Raw genomic sequence first — 20,138 nt, forward strand, 5'->3', positions numbered from 1 at the left:
ACACACACGCACAATTTGAACACTGCTGGAAAGTCAAAATCAGTAATCCACAAATTAACAATGCTTTTGGCAATATTCTAGAATTTACCTTCAGATCCTGGCTGTTTCAGGACACCAACAGGCACCATGACGGTTGGTGGTGGGGAGCTGAGCGCTCCTGATGCCTGGGCTTGCTGCAGAGGGGGAATAGTGGAGCAGTACTCAGCTGGGTTGTTGGGATTTGGGCTCTGGTTGCAACCACCTCCCATGTTCTCCCATGCATGAGCTAAAAAGTAAGACACCAAGTTTAAAGATCTGGTTATTCACATATTAAAACTAATTTCCAGCAATTAATTGCTGTATAAATAGAAATGTAGTCATAACTTATGTTAAGTGATTCATTGTGGGAAATTTTGAGGTACAAAAACTCCCAGTCTATAGAGGGAAATTTATAACTATTCTTGTGAGTTTCATATCACTCACCATTCATAAGGGCACGGTGGCAGGTGACACAAACCCTCGCTTCTTTCCTGTCCATGTACATCAGCCTGCTTTTCAGACTACAGCAAGCAGCACAGAACACCTGGCCAAACACACACCACAAACAAAACATGTTTGCTCTGATACAAACAACTCATACCAGAAAATGAGGCATAATAACAAATGACGCATAATAACAAAATGTTGGAAAGACTATAAGGTAATTCCGGGTCAAACCACCCAAATTTCAGATAATTCCCTGGCTCACATTTTGTATTTGTTCATATTTTTTTCTGTAGAAAGACAAATATATATAGTGATTAAAGCCAAAATATTAAATGTCACAGATTAATATTTACTGAGTAATCTACTATTTTGTAACAGGGAATCAAAATGGCAATTTTCACCTGAGATTTGGAGCCAATTTACAGGGGTGTAAAAATAACTTTAGAAAGCTGGCAGCATCATTATTTTATTTTTACACAGAGATTGGTAGGTCTACTGGTAGGAAAGAAATTCTAAACATCCTTTTAGATTCTGTTTTTTAACAAACTTTCCTTTTGGTAGGCCGTCAACGATTCAGTTCCAGAGATACGGAGATCTTAATGCAGCAAAAACCAAATGTGGGTCATTTTGCATACAGCTGATACTTCTTGTCTTTTAAAGAGGAATATCTAAAGAACAAATAATGTTGAAAACAGAAGTGTACCTCATGGTTTTCTATCAACACAATTGCATAGAATATACCTGAGTGGCATAAATATTCTTTTTCCAAAGTTTGCATGCCTGTAACTCTAAAATTATTAAAGATATTTTAATATCCTTCTAGATTCTCATTCTTAATGATCTTTTCTGTTGTAATCTTAATTTTTAAAGCCCTATATAGTTCATTCCCATAGATATGAGGATTTCAAAGAAGCTCCATGTTCAAATCATTGGATTTTACCCATTTTCAGTGATCGAAAGCCAAATGTTGTTAAACTTTGCACACAGCTGATACTTACTGTGTTTAAAGAGGAATGTCTGAGGGATAAATCATGTTTAAACTAGAAATGTATCTTGTATACTTCTTGAGTTACAGGCATGCAAACAAGAAGCGCTTTTTGCCATTTTTGTACTGTCACCATTGGCATATAACGAAAGAAATATTTTTAAAGTTAACAGATTTTATTAATAGACCTACCAATCTCTGTGCAATAATAAAATGATGCTGCCAGCTTTCCAAAGTCATTTATACAACCCTGTAAAATGGCTCCAAATATCAGGTGAAAATTGTCATTTTGACCCCGTCTACAAAATAGTGTTTTACTCAGTAAATATACTGAGTGACATTTAATGTCAGTGACATATAATATCAGTAACATTTAATATTTTGGCTTTCATCACTATATATGTTTGTCTTTCTACAGAAAAAATATTAGCAAAATCAAACATTTGAGCCGGGGACCTGTGGTTTAGTTGACACAGAATGACCCTAGATGAATTAGTCATAACCAGTTCTAAGAGCAGAAGTGGTCTAGAACAATCACAGTTCTGTCAGATTAAACTATTTTGTGCCACAGCTACATTTCATTTTCACTCTGTTCTTTCCAGTTGTTCTTTCCAGCCCATATCTGTGAAAATGTCATCAACGATGCAGCAGTTTATCACCAAGGGAAATTAAGGCGTTATTCCAGCAGTCTTGCAGTTATTTTTAAGTGCTGCATCGACAACCATTTCTCCCTGAAGGATTTTGACAGTTTCACAAGTTTGGAGCTGCCCAACAATTACCCATACTTCCTTGCAATTTTGCTCTTTCATTCTAAGTCAGCGTCCCACTAGCTGACTCAGTGCAGCTTGATTTTGGGCAGGGATGTCACACCTACCGACTGAAATTTCGCCCTCTTCTGTCGAGGGTCTGTCACATTTACCGATTAAGAACAGAAGAAGCGTGCAACAGATAAAACGAATTAAGCTTATGGGTAAAAACTGCCTCAAATTGAGCAAGTGGGATGCCAGTCTTAAAGTTATATGGCTATAAAAATGTAATGCAAACTTGACAAACTTGAATTCTGCTTGAGCTTCTAACTTGCTAGAAGCCAATATATATATTTTTTCTTTAGAAAACATAAAGTGAAAAGATGGATCTCAAAATTATACAGTCATTGTTGGAAAGGGTTCAAATACACAGAAAGCTGAAAAAACAGAATTTGTGGGACCTGAAGGATTTTTCTGAGCTGAAAAACAGCTGGCAGTTGAACTGATCAGGATAAGCAAGGGACTCATAAAAATCACTAAACAAAAAAAACAAACAAAAAAAAACAGCTGTGGATCATTCAGGTAACAACACAGTATTTAGAACCAAGTGTATGTAAACTTTTGAACGGGGTCATTTTATAAATTCAGCTATTATTTTCTCTTGTGGACTACATTAAAATGTCTTTAATGTGAAATATCTTATTCAGATCCCTATTATTTTGGTCAAATAATTAGTATTTTGCCGGGTGTATATAAACTTTTGACTTCAACTTAAGTGGTGCTTGCCCATTCACTGTCAAAAGGCAGGGGTGCTGTGGCCTGTTGCCAGAGTGGTGGTTTTCAAGCATTTTGCTAGAGTAGTTTTCAGATTTTTCTTAATCCTGATTCGTTAGTAAAGTGACATCACACCTCTTCTCAAAAAGCTGCACAAACTAAGAAATCACATCCGTGGAACAAACAAGTTACAGCATGTTAGTTAAATAGTTGAATAAGGGATTTGAATAAACTTGTCTTAAAAAAGACACACCACATCACAATAATGAACAACAGGCTTTACCTTTCCACAAGCCCGACAATGATGTCTTCTTTTTGTGAAGGTGAACTTGACCTCGCACTTCATGCAAATGGGTGCTTGGGAGTCAGGAACCCAAACAGGTGCCACTTCCCCCAAAGAGCCGAAGGGTTTCTTCAACTGCTGTCCTGCTTGAAGGTCATTGTCTGGACTCTCAGAAGGGATGAGTAAGCCTGAAGAGCTATCTCCATGCTCTCCATTCATTCGAACAACCCCAGACTCAGCTGCTCCACAAGATGCCTCAAGGCCTCCTGTCCTACTCTGTGGCTCCAGGTTCTTGTTCTTGCCAGTGGAGCCAAATTCATTCCGGACTTGGCTTGAGAAAGGCTGGGGAATCTGTAGCTTTAGACTGACAGGCTGTTTCGGGCGGGCGCCACCGTAGGGAACGCTGACAGGCTGCAGTCGGCTGTTGTTGAGTTTGCCCATTCTGCCAGATTCAAGTCCTCGGACTGAATCACAACACTCTTGTTTGCTTTCTTCCATTTCCTTTTCCTCCGTCACAGAGTCCTCCTTTGAAGTGGCCGCTGGCTGGCTTTGTGCCTCTCCACCGTTGGACAGGGACTTCTCCACCCCTGATGATTCAACCTCTCTGTGCATTCCCTCATGGTCACTCTCTATCGTTTTCTCTTTCACTTCCTGATCTGACACCCAGGTGTCTTTCCCCCCACTTTCATTTTTAACCAGTTCACCATTTTGAAAGGCACCCTCATGATTCTCCTTCTCACAATCCAGTTCTCCACCACCATTCACTGATTTGTGCAAAACTGCTTCCCCTTTCTGGGGATTACTTCCTTCTGGAAATACTAGATTGCAGTCCCTCGTTCCAACCTCACGGACAGGTGAACCACTGTCAGTCTTGCTTGCCTCCATCTTAACACCATTATTCAAATCTGGTGGCCCATTCCCACACTCTTCCTCAAGAACAGCAAATTCTAGAAGACCACCACCACTTCCTTCGTCAGAGCCATTCTGCTCATGGGGACCAGTGTCTTTAACACTTTGCTCATCTGTAACAGTTTGACTTGTCTCATCATCATTGACCGGAAGAACATCAGTCCGGCTGCTAAGATCAGGACTTGATGGAAAACCGTTTTCCAGCACCACTCTGTTGGAGGACTTCAAGTCTGGTGACTGCCCATCGGTGCTCACCAGCTTGCCAATGTTGGGTTGGGGCAGAGGAGGACTGTGAACATCTGCTGGCCGTTCTTCACTCCTGCCCTCTGGCTGCTGCCCCTGTTTCCCCTCTAACCTGGTGACCTCAGCCAAAGAGGGGCCGTCTGATGTCTGGCCGTCTAGAAGCGGCTTGAAGCTGATAGGGCTGTCCCTTGGGCTGAGGTCGGAGTGGGTCAGTGCCGGATTCAGGGAAAGGAGGTGCGATGGCGGGGCGAGAATCTGGGTCCACTTGGCATCCGAGAGAGTCGGCGTGTCCGTTTCATCTGAAAGGATGAGGGGAGAGAGCTCATTAGCTTTCTTTTTGAGAAGATTGAAACAAACAGAAGATAAATTGAGAAATGAGGTCAGGCTAGATTGGAAAATGTTAAGGAAGTGGGCCAATCTGGTCATCGCCTTGGGATCCATCTGTCAAACTGACACATGAATGCTTTGGAATGTGGGCAGGCATTCCCTTTCTCTTACATACATCCAAGCGTGATCAAGCACACACTGCTCTCCCTGCTTTTTCGCCTTGAGGCCGTTTAATAGTTTCGAGTCTCCTTTCACCCCCATTAATCCGTCAAGATTAGTGTCGGAGAGGGGATATGCATTCGTTCCACCGTTCTGTGGCGACACTAAGAGGGTTGCTGTGTGCGAGGCAACTCTGTGTGGCTTTTAATGTTCTTTGTGACATACAGGACAGAGCAATCAATACATTTCAAACAGTCAATTTTATATGGCTGTGCACCAGGAGCTGTTGTCCACGTAACCCGTGAACAAAACAACACTAACTGCAATATCCTGCTATAACTCAAAAGCACATGCAACCTTAACCTTGTAAATTACATGTGCTTGACTATGTGACACCAATTAAAGCAGTGTTCAGGAAAATCAGGGAGAGACAGTAGTCCTGAGGGGAATTGCTAATTCAATTGACCCCATTTACATTACAGGCTGCTGCCACCAGCACAGCTACCTGCTTGTGCTAGCCATGCTGTGTGCAGTTCAACCCAAGCGGCAACGTCAAACGTTTTGTTCTACCTCTATCGGAACCTGTTACTCTGTGTTCAGTTCATTATGCTCTAATTCACCTGACTATGTGGGTTATCTGAAGATATGTAAATGTGCTGAGACAGAGTGTCTTTTGTTCGTACAGAAATATGCCCTCAGAACAACTCTGACTGTCAGAGCTTTATTCTTCCTTTTTATTCAAAGCATTCTCTTACCTTCGTTCTGTTCAAACTCATCCAGCACCTTGTCCAGGTTAAAGGCTTCAGCCTGAAAGTAATTCTCCATGGGTCAAGAAACTCCACCCTGCCAAGCACCGTGTGAACCTGAAAGTGAAATTGGCTTTTTCATGAGCACATAAATACAATATTTTCCACATGCACCAGGAACACAGAATACTAACAAGTTAAAACCTTTTAAAAGTACAGTGAACTGTGACTGTCTTCCAGAGTCTGGTAGTACTGGTGATTAATCAAAAAGTGATGTTTTGTGCAATTTATTGGTGCCATATTAGTTAAAGGCTGATAAATATGACTTTTTTTGTAACTTAGAACGAGTTTCAATTATCCACATCATCTGTAAATACTAACTTCTAACTTCTTGTGCTAACTAAAAGTGACTGACAGATTACGGCAAGTACTTATCACTCTCTAAAGACATTTGCATCTTACATTAACATTTATGCAACTTACAAATAAGGAACACAACAAGCAATTCATAATAAGTGATTTTTCACAAAGCCTTTTCCCTTTTAAGAGTACATGACATGGACTAGTTTATAACCAAATATAACTATCAACACTGAATCCCAAAGCTCCCATTTACTTCTTTTTAACTTTAGGTAGTATATACAGTTGAAGTCATAAGTTTACATACACCTTGCAGAATCTGCAAAATGTTAATTATTTAACCAAAATAAGAGATGCAGATACAAAATGCATGTTTTTTTTTTTACTGACCTGAAGATATTTTGCCTAAAAGATGTTTACATATAGTCCACAAGAGAAAACAATTAATTGAATTTATAAAAACTCCCCCATTTCTAAAGTTTGCATATGCTTGATTCATACTGTGTTGTTACCTGAATGATCCACAGCTGTGTTTTTTTGTTTAGTGATAGTTGTTCATGAGTCCCTTGGTAGTTCTGAACAGTTCAACTGCCCGCTGTTCTTCAGAAAAATCCTTCAGGTCCCACAATTTTTTTGGTTTTTTAGCATTCAAACACATAAAAATGCTGAAAAAAACCAAAGAATTTGTGGGACATGAAGGATTTTTCTGAAGAACAGCAGGCAGTTTAACAGTTCAGGATAAAGGGACCCATGAACAACTATCACTAAAAAAAACAAAAACAAAAAACACACACACACACACACACACACACACAGCTGTGGATCATTATGGCAATAACACAGTATCAATCAAGTGTATGTAACAGGGTTATTTTTTATAAATTCAACTATTATTTTCTCTTGTGGACTATATGTAAACCTCTTTTATGTGAAATATCTTATTCAGGTCAGTACTAAATGAAAAATAAAATGCATTTTGTATGATCCCTTTTATTTTGGTAAAATAATTAACATTTTGCAAATTCTGCAAGGTGTATGTAAACTTCTGATATTAACTGTATTATAGTATACAGCCATATAACAGACATAACATAAAAAATAATTAGCTTGTCATATCGAAAATAATTACAACATCACTGCATCCCAAATATAAATGGTGACAGGTCCAAATAAATTGCACCATCTGATTCGTAATTAAGCTAATTAAGTTGAAAAGAAACATTATTCTCACCTGCCCAGAGGTCCTCTTCAGTAATTGCAGGTCTATCTGCACAAAGGCTCCTGATAGAGCCCTTGTCTCATCCAGTTTCACACACATTAGACAGCCAAATCTGAAACAGAACAGAATGATGAGACATAAAAAAAATAGTTTTATTTCTTTGTCAAGTCTGATTCAGGCTAATGCTAAATAGACACCTTTAAGGTCCAAAAACTTCCAGCTAACCAGTTATTTTTAAAATTAAAGCATTTCCAGTACTTTGCTAAGCTTTGAAGATGGGTGCGCACAAACTCAGGTGCACAAAGTTGTGGCTGACTGTTACACTGCAATGAACAGGCTGTCACTGACAAAGTGGGTAACGGCGAAGGCCGGTCACACATAAGAACTAGGATTACGCCAGAGACAAGATATTCCACCAAGCAGAAGGTTCTAAAAGTAGCAGACTAGACACATTTTACGCTTAGTTAAAAATGCACGCTTTGCCACACTGTCAGCACAAAGCTAAGAAGACACGGGAGGAGGGGAATAAGAAACACAGTCGTGCAAACTGCTTAAGTGAGGTGGAGGAATAGGACTCTGAATTTGCATTTACTCTTTTTTTTTTTTTTTACTGTGTCTAAAAATAACTTCTGAACTCCTTTTTGACCAGAAAAAAATATTAAAGAGGGAATTAATTATAAAAGAAAGAACTGTTTGTATAAAAGAATACAAACAAATTGTTATGACTTGCTCTAGCTTACTTCAGATTCCACATCCAATAACATCCTACTCTGGCTGGCACTGCTAAACTATGCAAAAAAGTTATGGGTGAGTCTGTGTGCATCTGTGCATGGCAGACAGAACAGTATCTTATTGTGTCAAATTACACCAACACACTATTACACTTAAACACTATTAGAAGTCTTGTGTTGATGAAAACAAGCTAAGGAATGTGGGTGGGAGGTCTCATTCTTTTGTTCCAAATACCACTGTGCATATTTCTGTGAGGTACGTCTACTACTACAACTGTTCGTTTAGGTCCTTGCATTTGAGCAGCGTTCCAGGTCTTTCTGCAGGTTATGTCATCATACCAGTAGGGGTCAACAAGGCACTGTCTTTACAAATGTCTTTCTTTCTTCAGTCGAAAAGAAATCAAGGTGTTTGAGGAAAACATTCCAGGATTTTTCTCAAGGTAGCAGCCTTCAATGGTAACCAGTGGGTTGAAGGTCCAAATGACAGTTTCAATGCAGCTTCAAAGGTCTCTACACAATCCCAGCCGAGGAATGAGGGTCTTACCTAGCGAAATGGTCTTTTTCTTAAAATAAATAAATAAATAAAATAAAAAAAGTTAATATACTTTAATGACAAATCTTGCATTAGCTCTGCGACGCATGTCTTTATGCATTGCATAATCACGTTGGAAAAGTCACGCATAGTTAGTTCTTTGTCTGTGTACTTTGGTTCAAAAAGGTAGTATAAGGCAAAAAACTCCATCTCATTTTCTCCTCCAAACTTTAAAATAATCCATCATCGCTTTCTTTGCAAATTCGCCTTCTAAATGCTGGGTTGGTATTTCCACCTATGTCATGTTTGCAAGATTATGTAATGCTTGAGGTCAAGTTAGTGCAAGACAAATGTACATTTGAGGTTACAACATATTTTTTAATTATTTTTTAATTATTTATTTTTTAGAAAATGTCAAATCGCTGAATAAGACCCTTATTCCTTGGCTGGGATCATGTAAAGCCCTTTGAAGCTGCATTGAAACTGCAATTGGGTCCTTCAACCCGTTGGCCACCACTGAAGTCCACTATATGAAGAAAAATCCTGGCAAAGGACATAGACGACATTACTGAGTTTACTATTATGTTTTGTTTTCACTGTACCAAAGAATCAAGTTCATTTTCAACATCAGTGTCTTCTGGGACTGTCCTTGTAATTAGTAAGTTGGAAGTTGCTTTGCCATTTAGTAGATCATGAATAAGAAGAAAATATCGTACATATATATATTTTCAAGCCAGCCAACACTTTGTCCAAGGACTTAGGGAGTAAAATTTCCAGTGCGTGTGCAATCTACTGAATGCTTTGTGCTTGTATAAGTGTAAGCCTTTAATTACAATCCGCAAGCGTTGCTATAGATGACTGGCAACAAACCCTTTAAAAACATGAAAGTTTCCATTAAACCACACTGTGACTCCACCCATGCTCAAATACAAAGAGCTTTGTTTTCACACTCACAGCTAATTGTTGAAGTACAAGCTGCATTGCATAATGAACTATATACTGAATGTATAGTTCACAGTTGAACTTGGCTTCTTCAGAGTTTGTTTTAATTGCTTTTATAAAGCAATTATAAACATAAGATGGATTTGGATACAAGCTGGTTGTGACCCATAATACCAGGCAACATACCTGATTAAGATTTAATTACACGGTAGATTCTCTGAATAATACATGGACAGTCAGAGTCAACTACGGTGCTGTATTTTTACACCTGCAAACTTAGAATGAGTAATAAGGTTTTACATCCAGACATTTAAAAGTCAGTTGCAATCCTTTTGGGATTGGCAAGAAGTGGAATACCATTTCAGCAACATGTGCTACCACTAAACTGACAAATACCTGAAGTAATCAGTGTAATTTAAGTAAAAAGCAAAAAATTTACATCACAAATAAGGACTGACAGGGTAAAGAAAATATAGATTGTGACTTTGTGACAATCACCTAATTCTGTTCAGTCAATCTGTTGTTACATAACAAAGCTTTTGGGAGGGAAAGCCACTAATACACCACACCTTCTTACACAGTTTTGTAGAACTGCATGAAAAGAAGCATGAAATGTTCTTGATGTTCTTGACCTAACCCTGTAAAGCCTGACATAAATCAGTTTTTCAAAATAAAGCAAACCTTTAAATGCAACCCTGGGTATTAAGACTTGTATAGCTTGATATACCTTCAATGATGTCTCTGACTGAAATATGTAGTAGAAAACCCATGAAATATTTATGTTATTAAAAAAAAAAAAAAAAAAAAAAAAAAAAAAAAATCACATTATTATACATATTTTGGCCTATGGGGACACCATTATTTTGATTACGTAAAACAGTTGCACTCTGTAAGCTACTGCAGGGCTCGACAATAAGGAGTGCTGGATGGTCCGGGGCCAGCGTGAAAGACGCTCGGGACAGTTGACAAATTTGTCACTGGCCCAATCGGGCCACTGCCACGTCGTCATGAAAGTTTATCATTTGTACGCGTTTTTATGTCTTGTTAATAAAAATTTTTAAGCGATCACAGAGAGACGCATCTGTGATGGACAAATAGCCTACAAATGTATGTCAAAATACTCTTTATGATTAGTTTTGTAGCTTTAACAATGATAAATCCATACTTAATTTATACAGTGGAGTACAGATGCACCGATCGACCAGACATATTTCAACCGATCTCTGTTCCGGGCTTGCACACGAACTGCATGCAATCATTTTTTAAAATGTCATGCGTGTTGATTTTTAACATTTAACTTAAAAATGTGACTACAACATGGTTCACATAACATTTTCTTTATTAACCACCTGGTTAAAGAATGTCAACACATTAATATCACGTGTAATCAGCCATGCCGTCATGCGGTTATCATTATCATATACTCAACATGTCGAATTTGTAATGTTTAGGGCTGGGTACCGTTCAAAAATGTTTTTTTTCTTTTTTCTATAACAATTTTATTAAATCAATTTTAAAAGATTACATTATCTCAAAATACTTTTTTTTAGCTTATTGACGTATATACAGATTCAAAGACTAATGAGCCACTGCACAAAGAAAAACTAAATATATCCAACACAATAAATCAGTGAAAATAATTTTAATAAAGCTCAAAAAGTTTTCTGTTTACACATCTGTTAGGCTACATTCACACTAGTGCATGTGCGTTTTAAAATGTATACCTCAGACAGAATCATAATTTCTATTAATTTTCAACAAATTTACTGACAAGCACTACTATCCCCTTCCAGCGCTGTCTGCCAGGTTGTATAATGTATATTTGCCTTCTCTCTTCTGCAATCGCTGTTCTGAGAGGACATAACATATTTCAACAATATTACATGGTTAAAAACATTCGACAGCAAACAGAAGTTTTAAACACTCACTGGTGGTTTAAAATGAGTTTTGAGTAAAAGCGGAATATAAATCTTATTTATTGTCTTATGTAGCACCATGCTACAGTGTTCGTGAATGATCACGTTACGCTCACTTTCGGTCGTGCAGTATGGACTTCTTTTCTGAAATGCCAATATGGATGAGGATCGTTTTAATTTTTTAAAGGGGTCATCGGATGCAAACTTCACTTTTTCATGTTGTTTGAACATGAATGTGTGTTGGCAGTGTATCTACAAATCTACCCTATAATGATAAAAATCCATGCAGTGGTTTTTAATTAATCTGTAAAAATAGCATCCCCTTTTTCAAATCGAGCCATTCTCAGATGCCTGATGTCACACCGACAGAGGCCGCTCCCACGATAGTTGATTGACATTAGCTCTTACCTCAGAGCAGCTGTCACAGTCCAGTAACTTTCCTTGTTTTGATGCTGGAGCAGGGATGTAAGTTAGACAAGAATATCTCCGATTGAGCGATTGAGGTGTTGTGTTGCTGGATGTAATAATGAACATAGTGGTCGTCATTTACTCCTGACATCTGAGCCGCTGAAGATGCAGTGGATTAAGTTTGTTTGTGAATGGAATGCGCCTCCCGATCTACATATATCCGTCTATATGTTCGCGCAAATCATTGGTGATCCAGCGTTTTTTAATGAATCTTTGCGATCGCCTTTCCTTATAACGTGGAAGTTAGAAAGTTTAGCAGTTAAACGCGGCTAAAGTAAACAAGCTCGTCATTCCACAGAGAGAAGAGAGGGGCGGGGCGAGCAGAGCTCATTTGCATTTCAAGGAACAACCCCTTAGAATGAGATGATTTTTGCAGAGCTCATAAGGTAAAAAGGGTGTTGTTTTACAAAACCATTGAGAATTTTTAATCAAAGTATATTAGAGACTTTTCATTAAGACCCTAAAGAATCATATCAACTTGTGGAAAATGGGCATCTGATGACCCCTTTAAACAAAAATGCACCAGTGTAAATGTAGCCTTACATAAGCTTTCACGCTACAGCCTCGCGTGTTAGCCACATCTCTGAGTGTAACTGGTGTAAACTAGCCGGGACGGTTTGTTGCTGTGTCGACTAAAGCGCATGCGCAACAGAGCACACCCCTTGCGTGCAAGCCGCGCTCAAAGTTCAAATTAGTTGAACTTTTGCCGCTGTGCTATGAAGGGCTGCGCATTCTGCATTTAGTGTGAAAGCCGCCGATCTGCGCGGTGCCACTTCTAGTCGAACACACCTAGTGCCACAAGCTTATTGGCACACTGACGTTGATGAGATTAACCCCTTAGGTATCGAAGTTTGGTACCGAACAACAAGATGTTTTTCAATACTCAATGGTACTTACACGGTACAACTTAAAAATAAATAAATAAATAAAATTGTGGCAAAACATTATATTCAAATTAAAGCTGCAGCCCTTTACTACTAGTGCTTAATATACAGAACTGCATGTGTCTTGCAGAAGAACATTGTAGCTGGAGCTACTTCTTTCCGCTTGTCGAATCACGCAGATACTGGGCTACTCCGTAGCGGTTCCTACCTGAACCAGTCTAAAATATAGAACATAACTTAATATAGGTGTAGTGTAGTGATTCACGATAAGCCAAAAAACACAGCTTGGAAAATGGATACATGATGTACTCTCTTATTATATAAATTTTATAAGTTTTGAACACACACAAAAAAAACTTTACACATTTAATTAATAAATTCAGAAAAATAATCTATTTATGTTTTGTATCATATTTTGACACAACATACAGTATGATACAGTGAGGCTATGGAGCTCACACATAAGGAGGAAAAAGCACCTCAAATTTAAATGTAATTTTTGGGGCAAAACATATGATGCAATAAAATTATTAAAAGATGTACAAATAAGCATTTCTCAAATGCTTGTTGCATCATATTTGATATATTCTAAGAGTAGTTCTAATAGTAATAGTAGTTCTTACATTTACTTTAGAAAAATCAATTAAGATTTCACAGAAGGTAGAAGATTTAAGAATTATACTAAAAAAAGGCCTTTTACTTGCTAAAATAAAGTGTAAACTATCAATTAGAAAGCACAAAGCATGTAGAAGATTGCTTTCAACAAGTTTTAGCAAAGTTTTGATCATGTTGACAAATTTGCATATCAAATATGATGCTTAGGCTTCATAGGGTTAAAAATATATTACAACATTCCTATGACAGTTTTCTATGACAATTATCGGCACTCCCTGAATTCCCACTAAACCTATTCTTACAGGCAACCGCCTATATTTTAGTAAAGTCATGTGACTAGATAAGTTTGAACTTGATAACTTTTTCCATGTTATGCAATGTGGAGATATTTCACTGTAGTTTCATTTTTAAATCAAGTACAGTCTTCCTGCTATTGTTCATTTTGCAAAGCATCTTTCTGCAGCACATTATGCTGTTAAGACTGTTGACGGGAAGCTCCGTTTGATTGCTTCCGCACTCCAGGAATGCTTTCGCTGTCACTTTCTTGCTACTGCCTGGATAAACTTTCAGGCCTGCAAGTGGCATTTCACCCAACCTTAAAAGTCATGCAGAACATACTGCAGCATAAATTAAGGATGTGTGCTCCAAAATCTTAGAAGACTACAACTCACGGCTACTACTATAGTGTCTCTCACAATCTGCACATCACAGCAAACATCTCTATCACAGGATTTTACTTTCATCTACTCTTAAAGAGAATGAAAATAGCATCTGAGGAAATAGCTCTTGTTCCTGTTTCAGGTTCATATTTATAAGAAAAAGCATTAGAAGTAGCTCAGATGTCTTAGACAGCAGGGCCAACTACAGGGCGGCTAACTGTTGCTGAAGGAAGCAGGAATCTGTCAACCTGTCACTGAGTTCACTGGACTTCAAAAGCTTCCACGGCATCATTTCCTCTCTTCCTTAAAACATCTCAAACAAGTGTGGTAAGTCACACATTAGAAAGCTGGATGAGTAACTTCAACTTCTGCATTGCAAGTGTTGATTCACTCTGACAAGACAAGCACCAAACCCTTGATGACTATATACTCCCAACCTTCCACGAAGTTAAATCTCTACATAAGCAGTATATACATTTTTACATTTTAAAGGCATTATGTATTAGAAAGCATTAGAAATTTTCATTTATATCTATATTCGTATTTGCAAACGAACTTTTGAGGTGTTATGCAGTATATGATTAATAATAATGTTAATGTTAGTTAAGTGTTACCTCATTAATACTCCAAGCGTCTAATTACAATCCTGTGATGTAATATTAAACCCACCAAATTTTACTAGGAGCCTATATATAAAAGTCACATGTTTGACAGTTTCCTGAGGTTTATTCTGCAGTCTAAACCGTTAGCTAACTAACATTAGCCTGTCAAAAAACCCACTCCAGCCATTAACTTCGTGCTTCGCTGCATGTTTACTAACCTGATTAACGTTACCAGCTATTTTTACACGCTTCACAAAACAGAAGACATGAGATACAAGTGCGTGAGCCTAAATTCATCTTTAGAAAGAAATACACATTAAAGAGTCATAGTTAACATCTTCCCAATGATACATTTTCAGTCTCGTCTGTTTCAAAACTGTAGGTAGTTACTAAAAGCTGCATTCTTCTATAGTAAACACATCACAGATGTGATAAGCGAATAACAGTTTGTGGGTTAATCGTTTACTCACCGGTGGAATCCCCATCATCATTATCATCTTCACGCACGATTCAGCCATGAAATTCCCCGGGTAAAATCCAACATACTTCGTGTCAAATAAGCAAGCGACTATGTCTTTGACATCTGCAGGATATCTCCAGGCACCGCTAGGCCATTTTCCAGTGTTCCACAGAAGTGAAGGAAGAAGTAGTTTGTGCGACAGCTCTCGTATATCCCTCCCCCGAAGATTTAATGGAGAAGGTTACTACGAACTGCAGCAAGGGTGGGACATTTTGGCTCAAGCTACGCTGAAGTGGCGTGAGATTCCCACGCTAGCGACTTTCATTTGAGCCAAGATGGCGTCTGTTTCGTAACCTTGTGTGGTAAGCGTTTCACAGCGGGTGACACCACAGTGCTTCTGGATCCTCAGGAAACATTACCGCGGGGCGGCACCCGAGTCCGCGTGACGTCATTACAATGCAACAATGTATCGTCTTTACAGCTCAGATTCGCATTGACATTTGGAAAATAAAAATAAGCAGAAATAAACAGATCTTGTTACGGATCTGGACAGTGCAAGTATTTAAGGACACATTAGTTTCATTGACTCGAGATTTCAGTTTTAGTTTTAATCACATATTTAAGTAGTAGTAGTTTATATTTACATAGTAGCTGCTGCAAATATGTAACCATTTTCTTCAGTTATAATTAAAATCCTGAATTAATTTAGGAACTTGGCACCGTCTTTTATAATTGTACATTATTTGTTTTCATTTTCCACGGTGTGTTTTGTATTTAACTTTGAGAGCTCTCTAAAAGAGTTCATGAATACTTAAAAAACAAAGAGAGAAACTGCAATTTTGATTTTACTGCTGCAATGCCACCATTAGCTTATTCAAAACCATTCCAGTTTATCAATGTGTACGCTCAGATATGCAGTTCTAAAACTGATGTTTGTATATTTAAACATTTTAAAGATGTTTTAAACGTAATAAATAGAAAGGATAGCACAGTCTGAAAGGGATGGTTTATTATCAACAGCGTAATTAGCTTTGTAGCTCTTTAGCTGAAACAAATAAATCAATGCAAATACGTGAGAGCAATGTCAAGAGAAAAAGAATGTATCTCTATGCTGTTAGTAGAAATACATCCATAGCCTTATCCTACTGTGCTGTGGAAGACTTGGCTCATTGATATTAATTACATTAAAAGTGATTGGACGCTCAAGGAAGGTTACCTAGCAACATCAACATAAGGCGATTAATATTCATGAGCTATTAACATTCGTTTCATTTCCTAGCCTCACTGTTTAAAGTGCGACACCAAGCGTTCATTGCGACAAGCTGCGTGCTGCATAATATTTTTTACACAATAATTTACATATATTTATACACATAATCTCTGTATTTGCTCTTCTTTTAATCCTTTTTAAACTTAAAAAAAAAAAGCCTAATCAACAATAAATGTTTTTTAGAAATATTGTTGGCCTAATCTTCATTATGGCTATACCATGCTAGTAGAACAGTGTTTTACAAAATTACCAAGGCACAAAAACTCCTTATTTTGTGGAAAACCCAGTGAAGAAAATTAGAGGACAGCAATGACTGTAGCACAAAGAAAAACTACAATTAAAATTTCTGAAGGTTACAGCAGTCAAAAATTAGTAGGAAGTGTAGAGGCCCTTGCTTTGAATAACTTCAGCACATCTGTGCCCGCAGGTCATCACTAGTTTCTCACACTGGGCTGGCCTGGTGTGATCTTAGCCCACTCTTCTTCCACAGTTCAGTGACTATAGTGGGTTTCTTAGCTGTATATAAGGAGATTCTGATAAACATTTGTATTCACCCTGCAGTGTATCTGTATAAGAGGCCCAACTCCTGCTGCAGAAACCATCCCCCAAATCATAACACTTCCTCCTCCACCTTTCACTGACTTCTTTCCCAAATAAATTATACTTGCTTTCATCACTGAAGTGAGGACCAGTTCTCCTCTCTCCACACAACATCTTCCTCAGCAAAGGTCAGCTTAGCCTTTTAATTCTTTCTGCAGATGAGAGTTTTGGTTACTGCAAAGTAATTTCAGTCCAAATTCTTTTAAATGTTGAGACACTGTATGCTGAGACAGATCCTTAACCTATTCAGCGCTGAACTGACGAGCAATTCCAGCTGCAGTGTTGAACCAATTCCCTATTGAGATACTCCACATTATCCTGTCTTCTCATGAGTTTCTTTGACAACCAGCCTTTTTGGGGGACTTGAATGAGTTAGTGACATTGTAAAGATGCAATATTTTAAAAATCACAGATTTGGAACAGCCAACGTCTCTTTCAGTCACTTTAGAATGTCTCACCATCTTGAAAAGTCAGTGAAAACTGGAATGTTTGGCTTAGTGATGTGACGTTCGGCACTGAGTCTTTAAAGCTTGTATCAAACACCCCCGAAACATCTCACAATGAAGCAGTGCTTTAAAACTGTGTTTTTACGCCTGTTAAAATAACTTCAAATAGGACTAAGCAGTGACCTTGAAATTTAGGAAATTTTAATGTAGTCACTCGGTGGCACTATAACCTAAACCAGGGGTGCCCAACCCTGTTTCTGGAGATCTACTTTCCTGCAGAGTTTAGTTCTAGCCCTAATCAAACACACCTGGCTGTAATTATCAAGTGCTCCTTGAGATCCTAACTAGCTGTTTCAGGTGTGTTTGGTCAAGGTTGGAGCTGAACTCTGCAGGAAAGTCGATCTCCAGGTCCAGGGTTGAGCACCCCTGACCTAAACCTATTCATTGAACTGCCATAGTGGACTGACTTTGCTGAAACAGCAAAATATATGTGATGACTGATGAGGTCTACGTGCACATGACCACAAAGGGGCTTACTGAACTTACTGAATGTCCTGCAACTAAATAAGCACATAAATAAACATGTTTAGCTTAAATCTCTGCAATTAGTAGAAGATGGGTTGTATTATTGATAGCAGAAATAAAGAATTGGATGCCAGCTGTGAATTACCTGTGAGACCTTCAATATTAAATTAATACATTAATTAGAATCATAGTGGAGAATTTGATGGAAGAATGTCTACATTATAAAATACCAAAATGATGGCAGAAGTGACTGCTACGAAACTACTGTACATGTTATATCAGTTCCCAATAAAAATGAATGCATGCAAACAAAGTTTGCCTTTATATAAGCAGGCTTTCAAGAGCTGTGTTCGACACTCTAATTAAACTGTTGGAGGTAAATGCCTATATATATTCTTTTGTGAAAAAAAACCTTTGAGATGTAGCCCCAGCTGTCAGTGGGACAGAAGAAGAAGATGAGCAGAAGGAAAAGCAGCATGAACACTGACAGATGCAGAGATGGCATTAATCAGAAACGTCACTACAATAACATGTTCAGCACATAGATTTACAAGGTAATGAGACATGGACCTAATTTTCCTTGCCCTATGAGGACAGAGAAGATAAAACCTTCAAAATATTCATAATATTTATAGTTAATAATAGTTATTGGATTAGACATAGTAGGAAATGTATTCTGACTGATTTTAATTACTTTTAGATTACTTGTGACGTAACTCATTTACCACATAGATTTACATGGGATTATTGTTTATCATATTGACAGGAAAGAGACAGAAAATATATTCCGTTCTTTGATGTCAACATCATCAAGTTCTTTAAACAGTACATTACGTCAGGTTTTTACAAACTGGGGTTAATGAAAGAACTGCAGGTGGTTTCTGAGTTGAAAAGGTAATAATGAATAAAATCATAAAAATGTCAAATTTAAAAAATAAATAATTTTAATAGCCAACAACAACTTTGTTTACTTGCATGTCAATGTGATGATTAACTGACTTTGGAGAATCAAGAACATGCCAATGTGTTGTTAAATTATTGAAATATTAAATTTAAATCTTAGGGGGAGTTCAAGTAAATATTTTAGGTTAAAGGGGTTCGGATGATGCTTTATATGAACAAACATTAATAAACATGAAAACGGCAATGACATAATAGCCAAAGTCTATAATTTGTGATGGTCGCTGGATATAATGAGGACATTTTACTGTTAAACATCGTAAGTTTTTGTTAACTTGTATAATTATTCATCTGATACATGGTCTAATTGGAGTGGTGGTTTTGTCCCCAAATTAAAAAATCTGATTTTGAAAGAATCTCATTGAATGACCAAAGAAAACACTTTAAGTAGATTCTATATTGATATTCAAGGTTCCTAGCAATCTGTCAGCTATTGTATGGCACAATCAATCACAAGCTCTCCCTGATGTTCTCTCTACAGCTTATTTTATGTCTGAGACTGGAATTTGTTACATATTAGGGTCTTCATTTTAAATTTCTTTTGCACATCATTTGAGATCTCATGGAATAATATAAATTACCCATCTGGAAGAACAAACAAGGTACAACCTCAAGCATTGTCACCTCCTCAATCATCTTAACCTGACCAGAAGTGCTAAGTGCATATTCAGCTAAATCAGCAAAAGCCGAACTTGATCCCCCTGTCATAAACAGGTAAAAATTCAAATAACGCTGAGATTTGTTTTTCTTCTCTTTAGATGATGAGATTTTCCCCTGTGACTCTGGCTGCGTCCGAAAGCTCTAAAATGCTGCCTTTGGAGGCAGCATTCCAAGGCAGGAATACATCAAGGCACGTCTGATTACAAATTTGGTTTCACATCCTGACTCCGGAGGAACCTTCTGATCGAATTTTGAAGGCAGCGTAGATGTATCCTTCACTGCCTTTGAAATCCTACAATTCTATGTGTTCCATTCTGTGACGGTTGAGCTTAAAAACTAAAAACAGTGTCTGAAAGTTGCATTTGGTGGTCAGTTTGTGTGTAAATGTATATTTCTGACAAATTCTTTGCACTTTTGATGGTATTTCTAGCGAGAAATCAGTATTATAGTAATTAATTATTCATTTAGTTATCATTAAAACTTCTTGTTGTAGATCATATAAACCATTACGCTGCCTCAGAAGCCTGTCCGAAATCAGTTTCATGAAGTGCCTTCATGCAAAAATGCTGCCTGCAAAGTCACTGACTGTTAAAGCAGCAAGTCAGCTATCTAGGATTTCGGACGCAGCCTCTGACTCATGGCTTTTTGTGAA

At 37.8% G+C, this 20,138-nt stretch overlaps 1 protein-coding gene across 3 annotated transcripts in view; it reads right to left on the bottom strand.

Annotated features, from left to right (window-relative positions):
- The window catches only part of zfyve9a (zinc finger, FYVE domain containing 9a), a 34,579-nt gene extending 19,184 nt beyond the window's left edge, over window positions 1-15,395 (bottom strand). The window contains exons 1-6 of one of the 3 annotated variants that reach the window (XM_051126547.1): window positions 15,036-15,393; window positions 7,229-7,328; window positions 5,647-5,754; window positions 3,254-4,704; window positions 463-562; window positions 89-265 (exon numbers count right to left, since the gene is read on the bottom strand). In XM_051126547.1, coding sequence (XP_050982504.1) covers window positions 89-265; window positions 463-562; window positions 3,254-4,704; window positions 5,647-5,716 — 1,798 coding nt within the window. In that variant the 5' untranslated portion in view covers window positions 5,717-5,754; window positions 7,229-7,328; window positions 15,036-15,393. Of the gene's footprint in view, window positions 1-88; window positions 266-462; window positions 563-3,253; window positions 4,705-5,646; window positions 5,755-7,228; window positions 7,329-15,035 lie in introns of all 3 variants that reach the window. The other 2 variants (XM_051126538.1, XM_051126555.1) reach the window with 2 other exon arrangements.
- Between the last annotated feature and the right edge of the window lie 4,743 nt (window positions 15,396-20,138).

Source organism: Labeo rohita, chromosome 2, assembly GCF_022985175.1.
Source record: "Labeo rohita strain BAU-BD-2019 chromosome 2, IGBB_LRoh.1.0, whole genome shotgun sequence".
Lineage (NCBI taxonomy): Eukaryota > Metazoa > Chordata > Actinopteri > Cypriniformes > Cyprinidae > Labeo > Labeo rohita.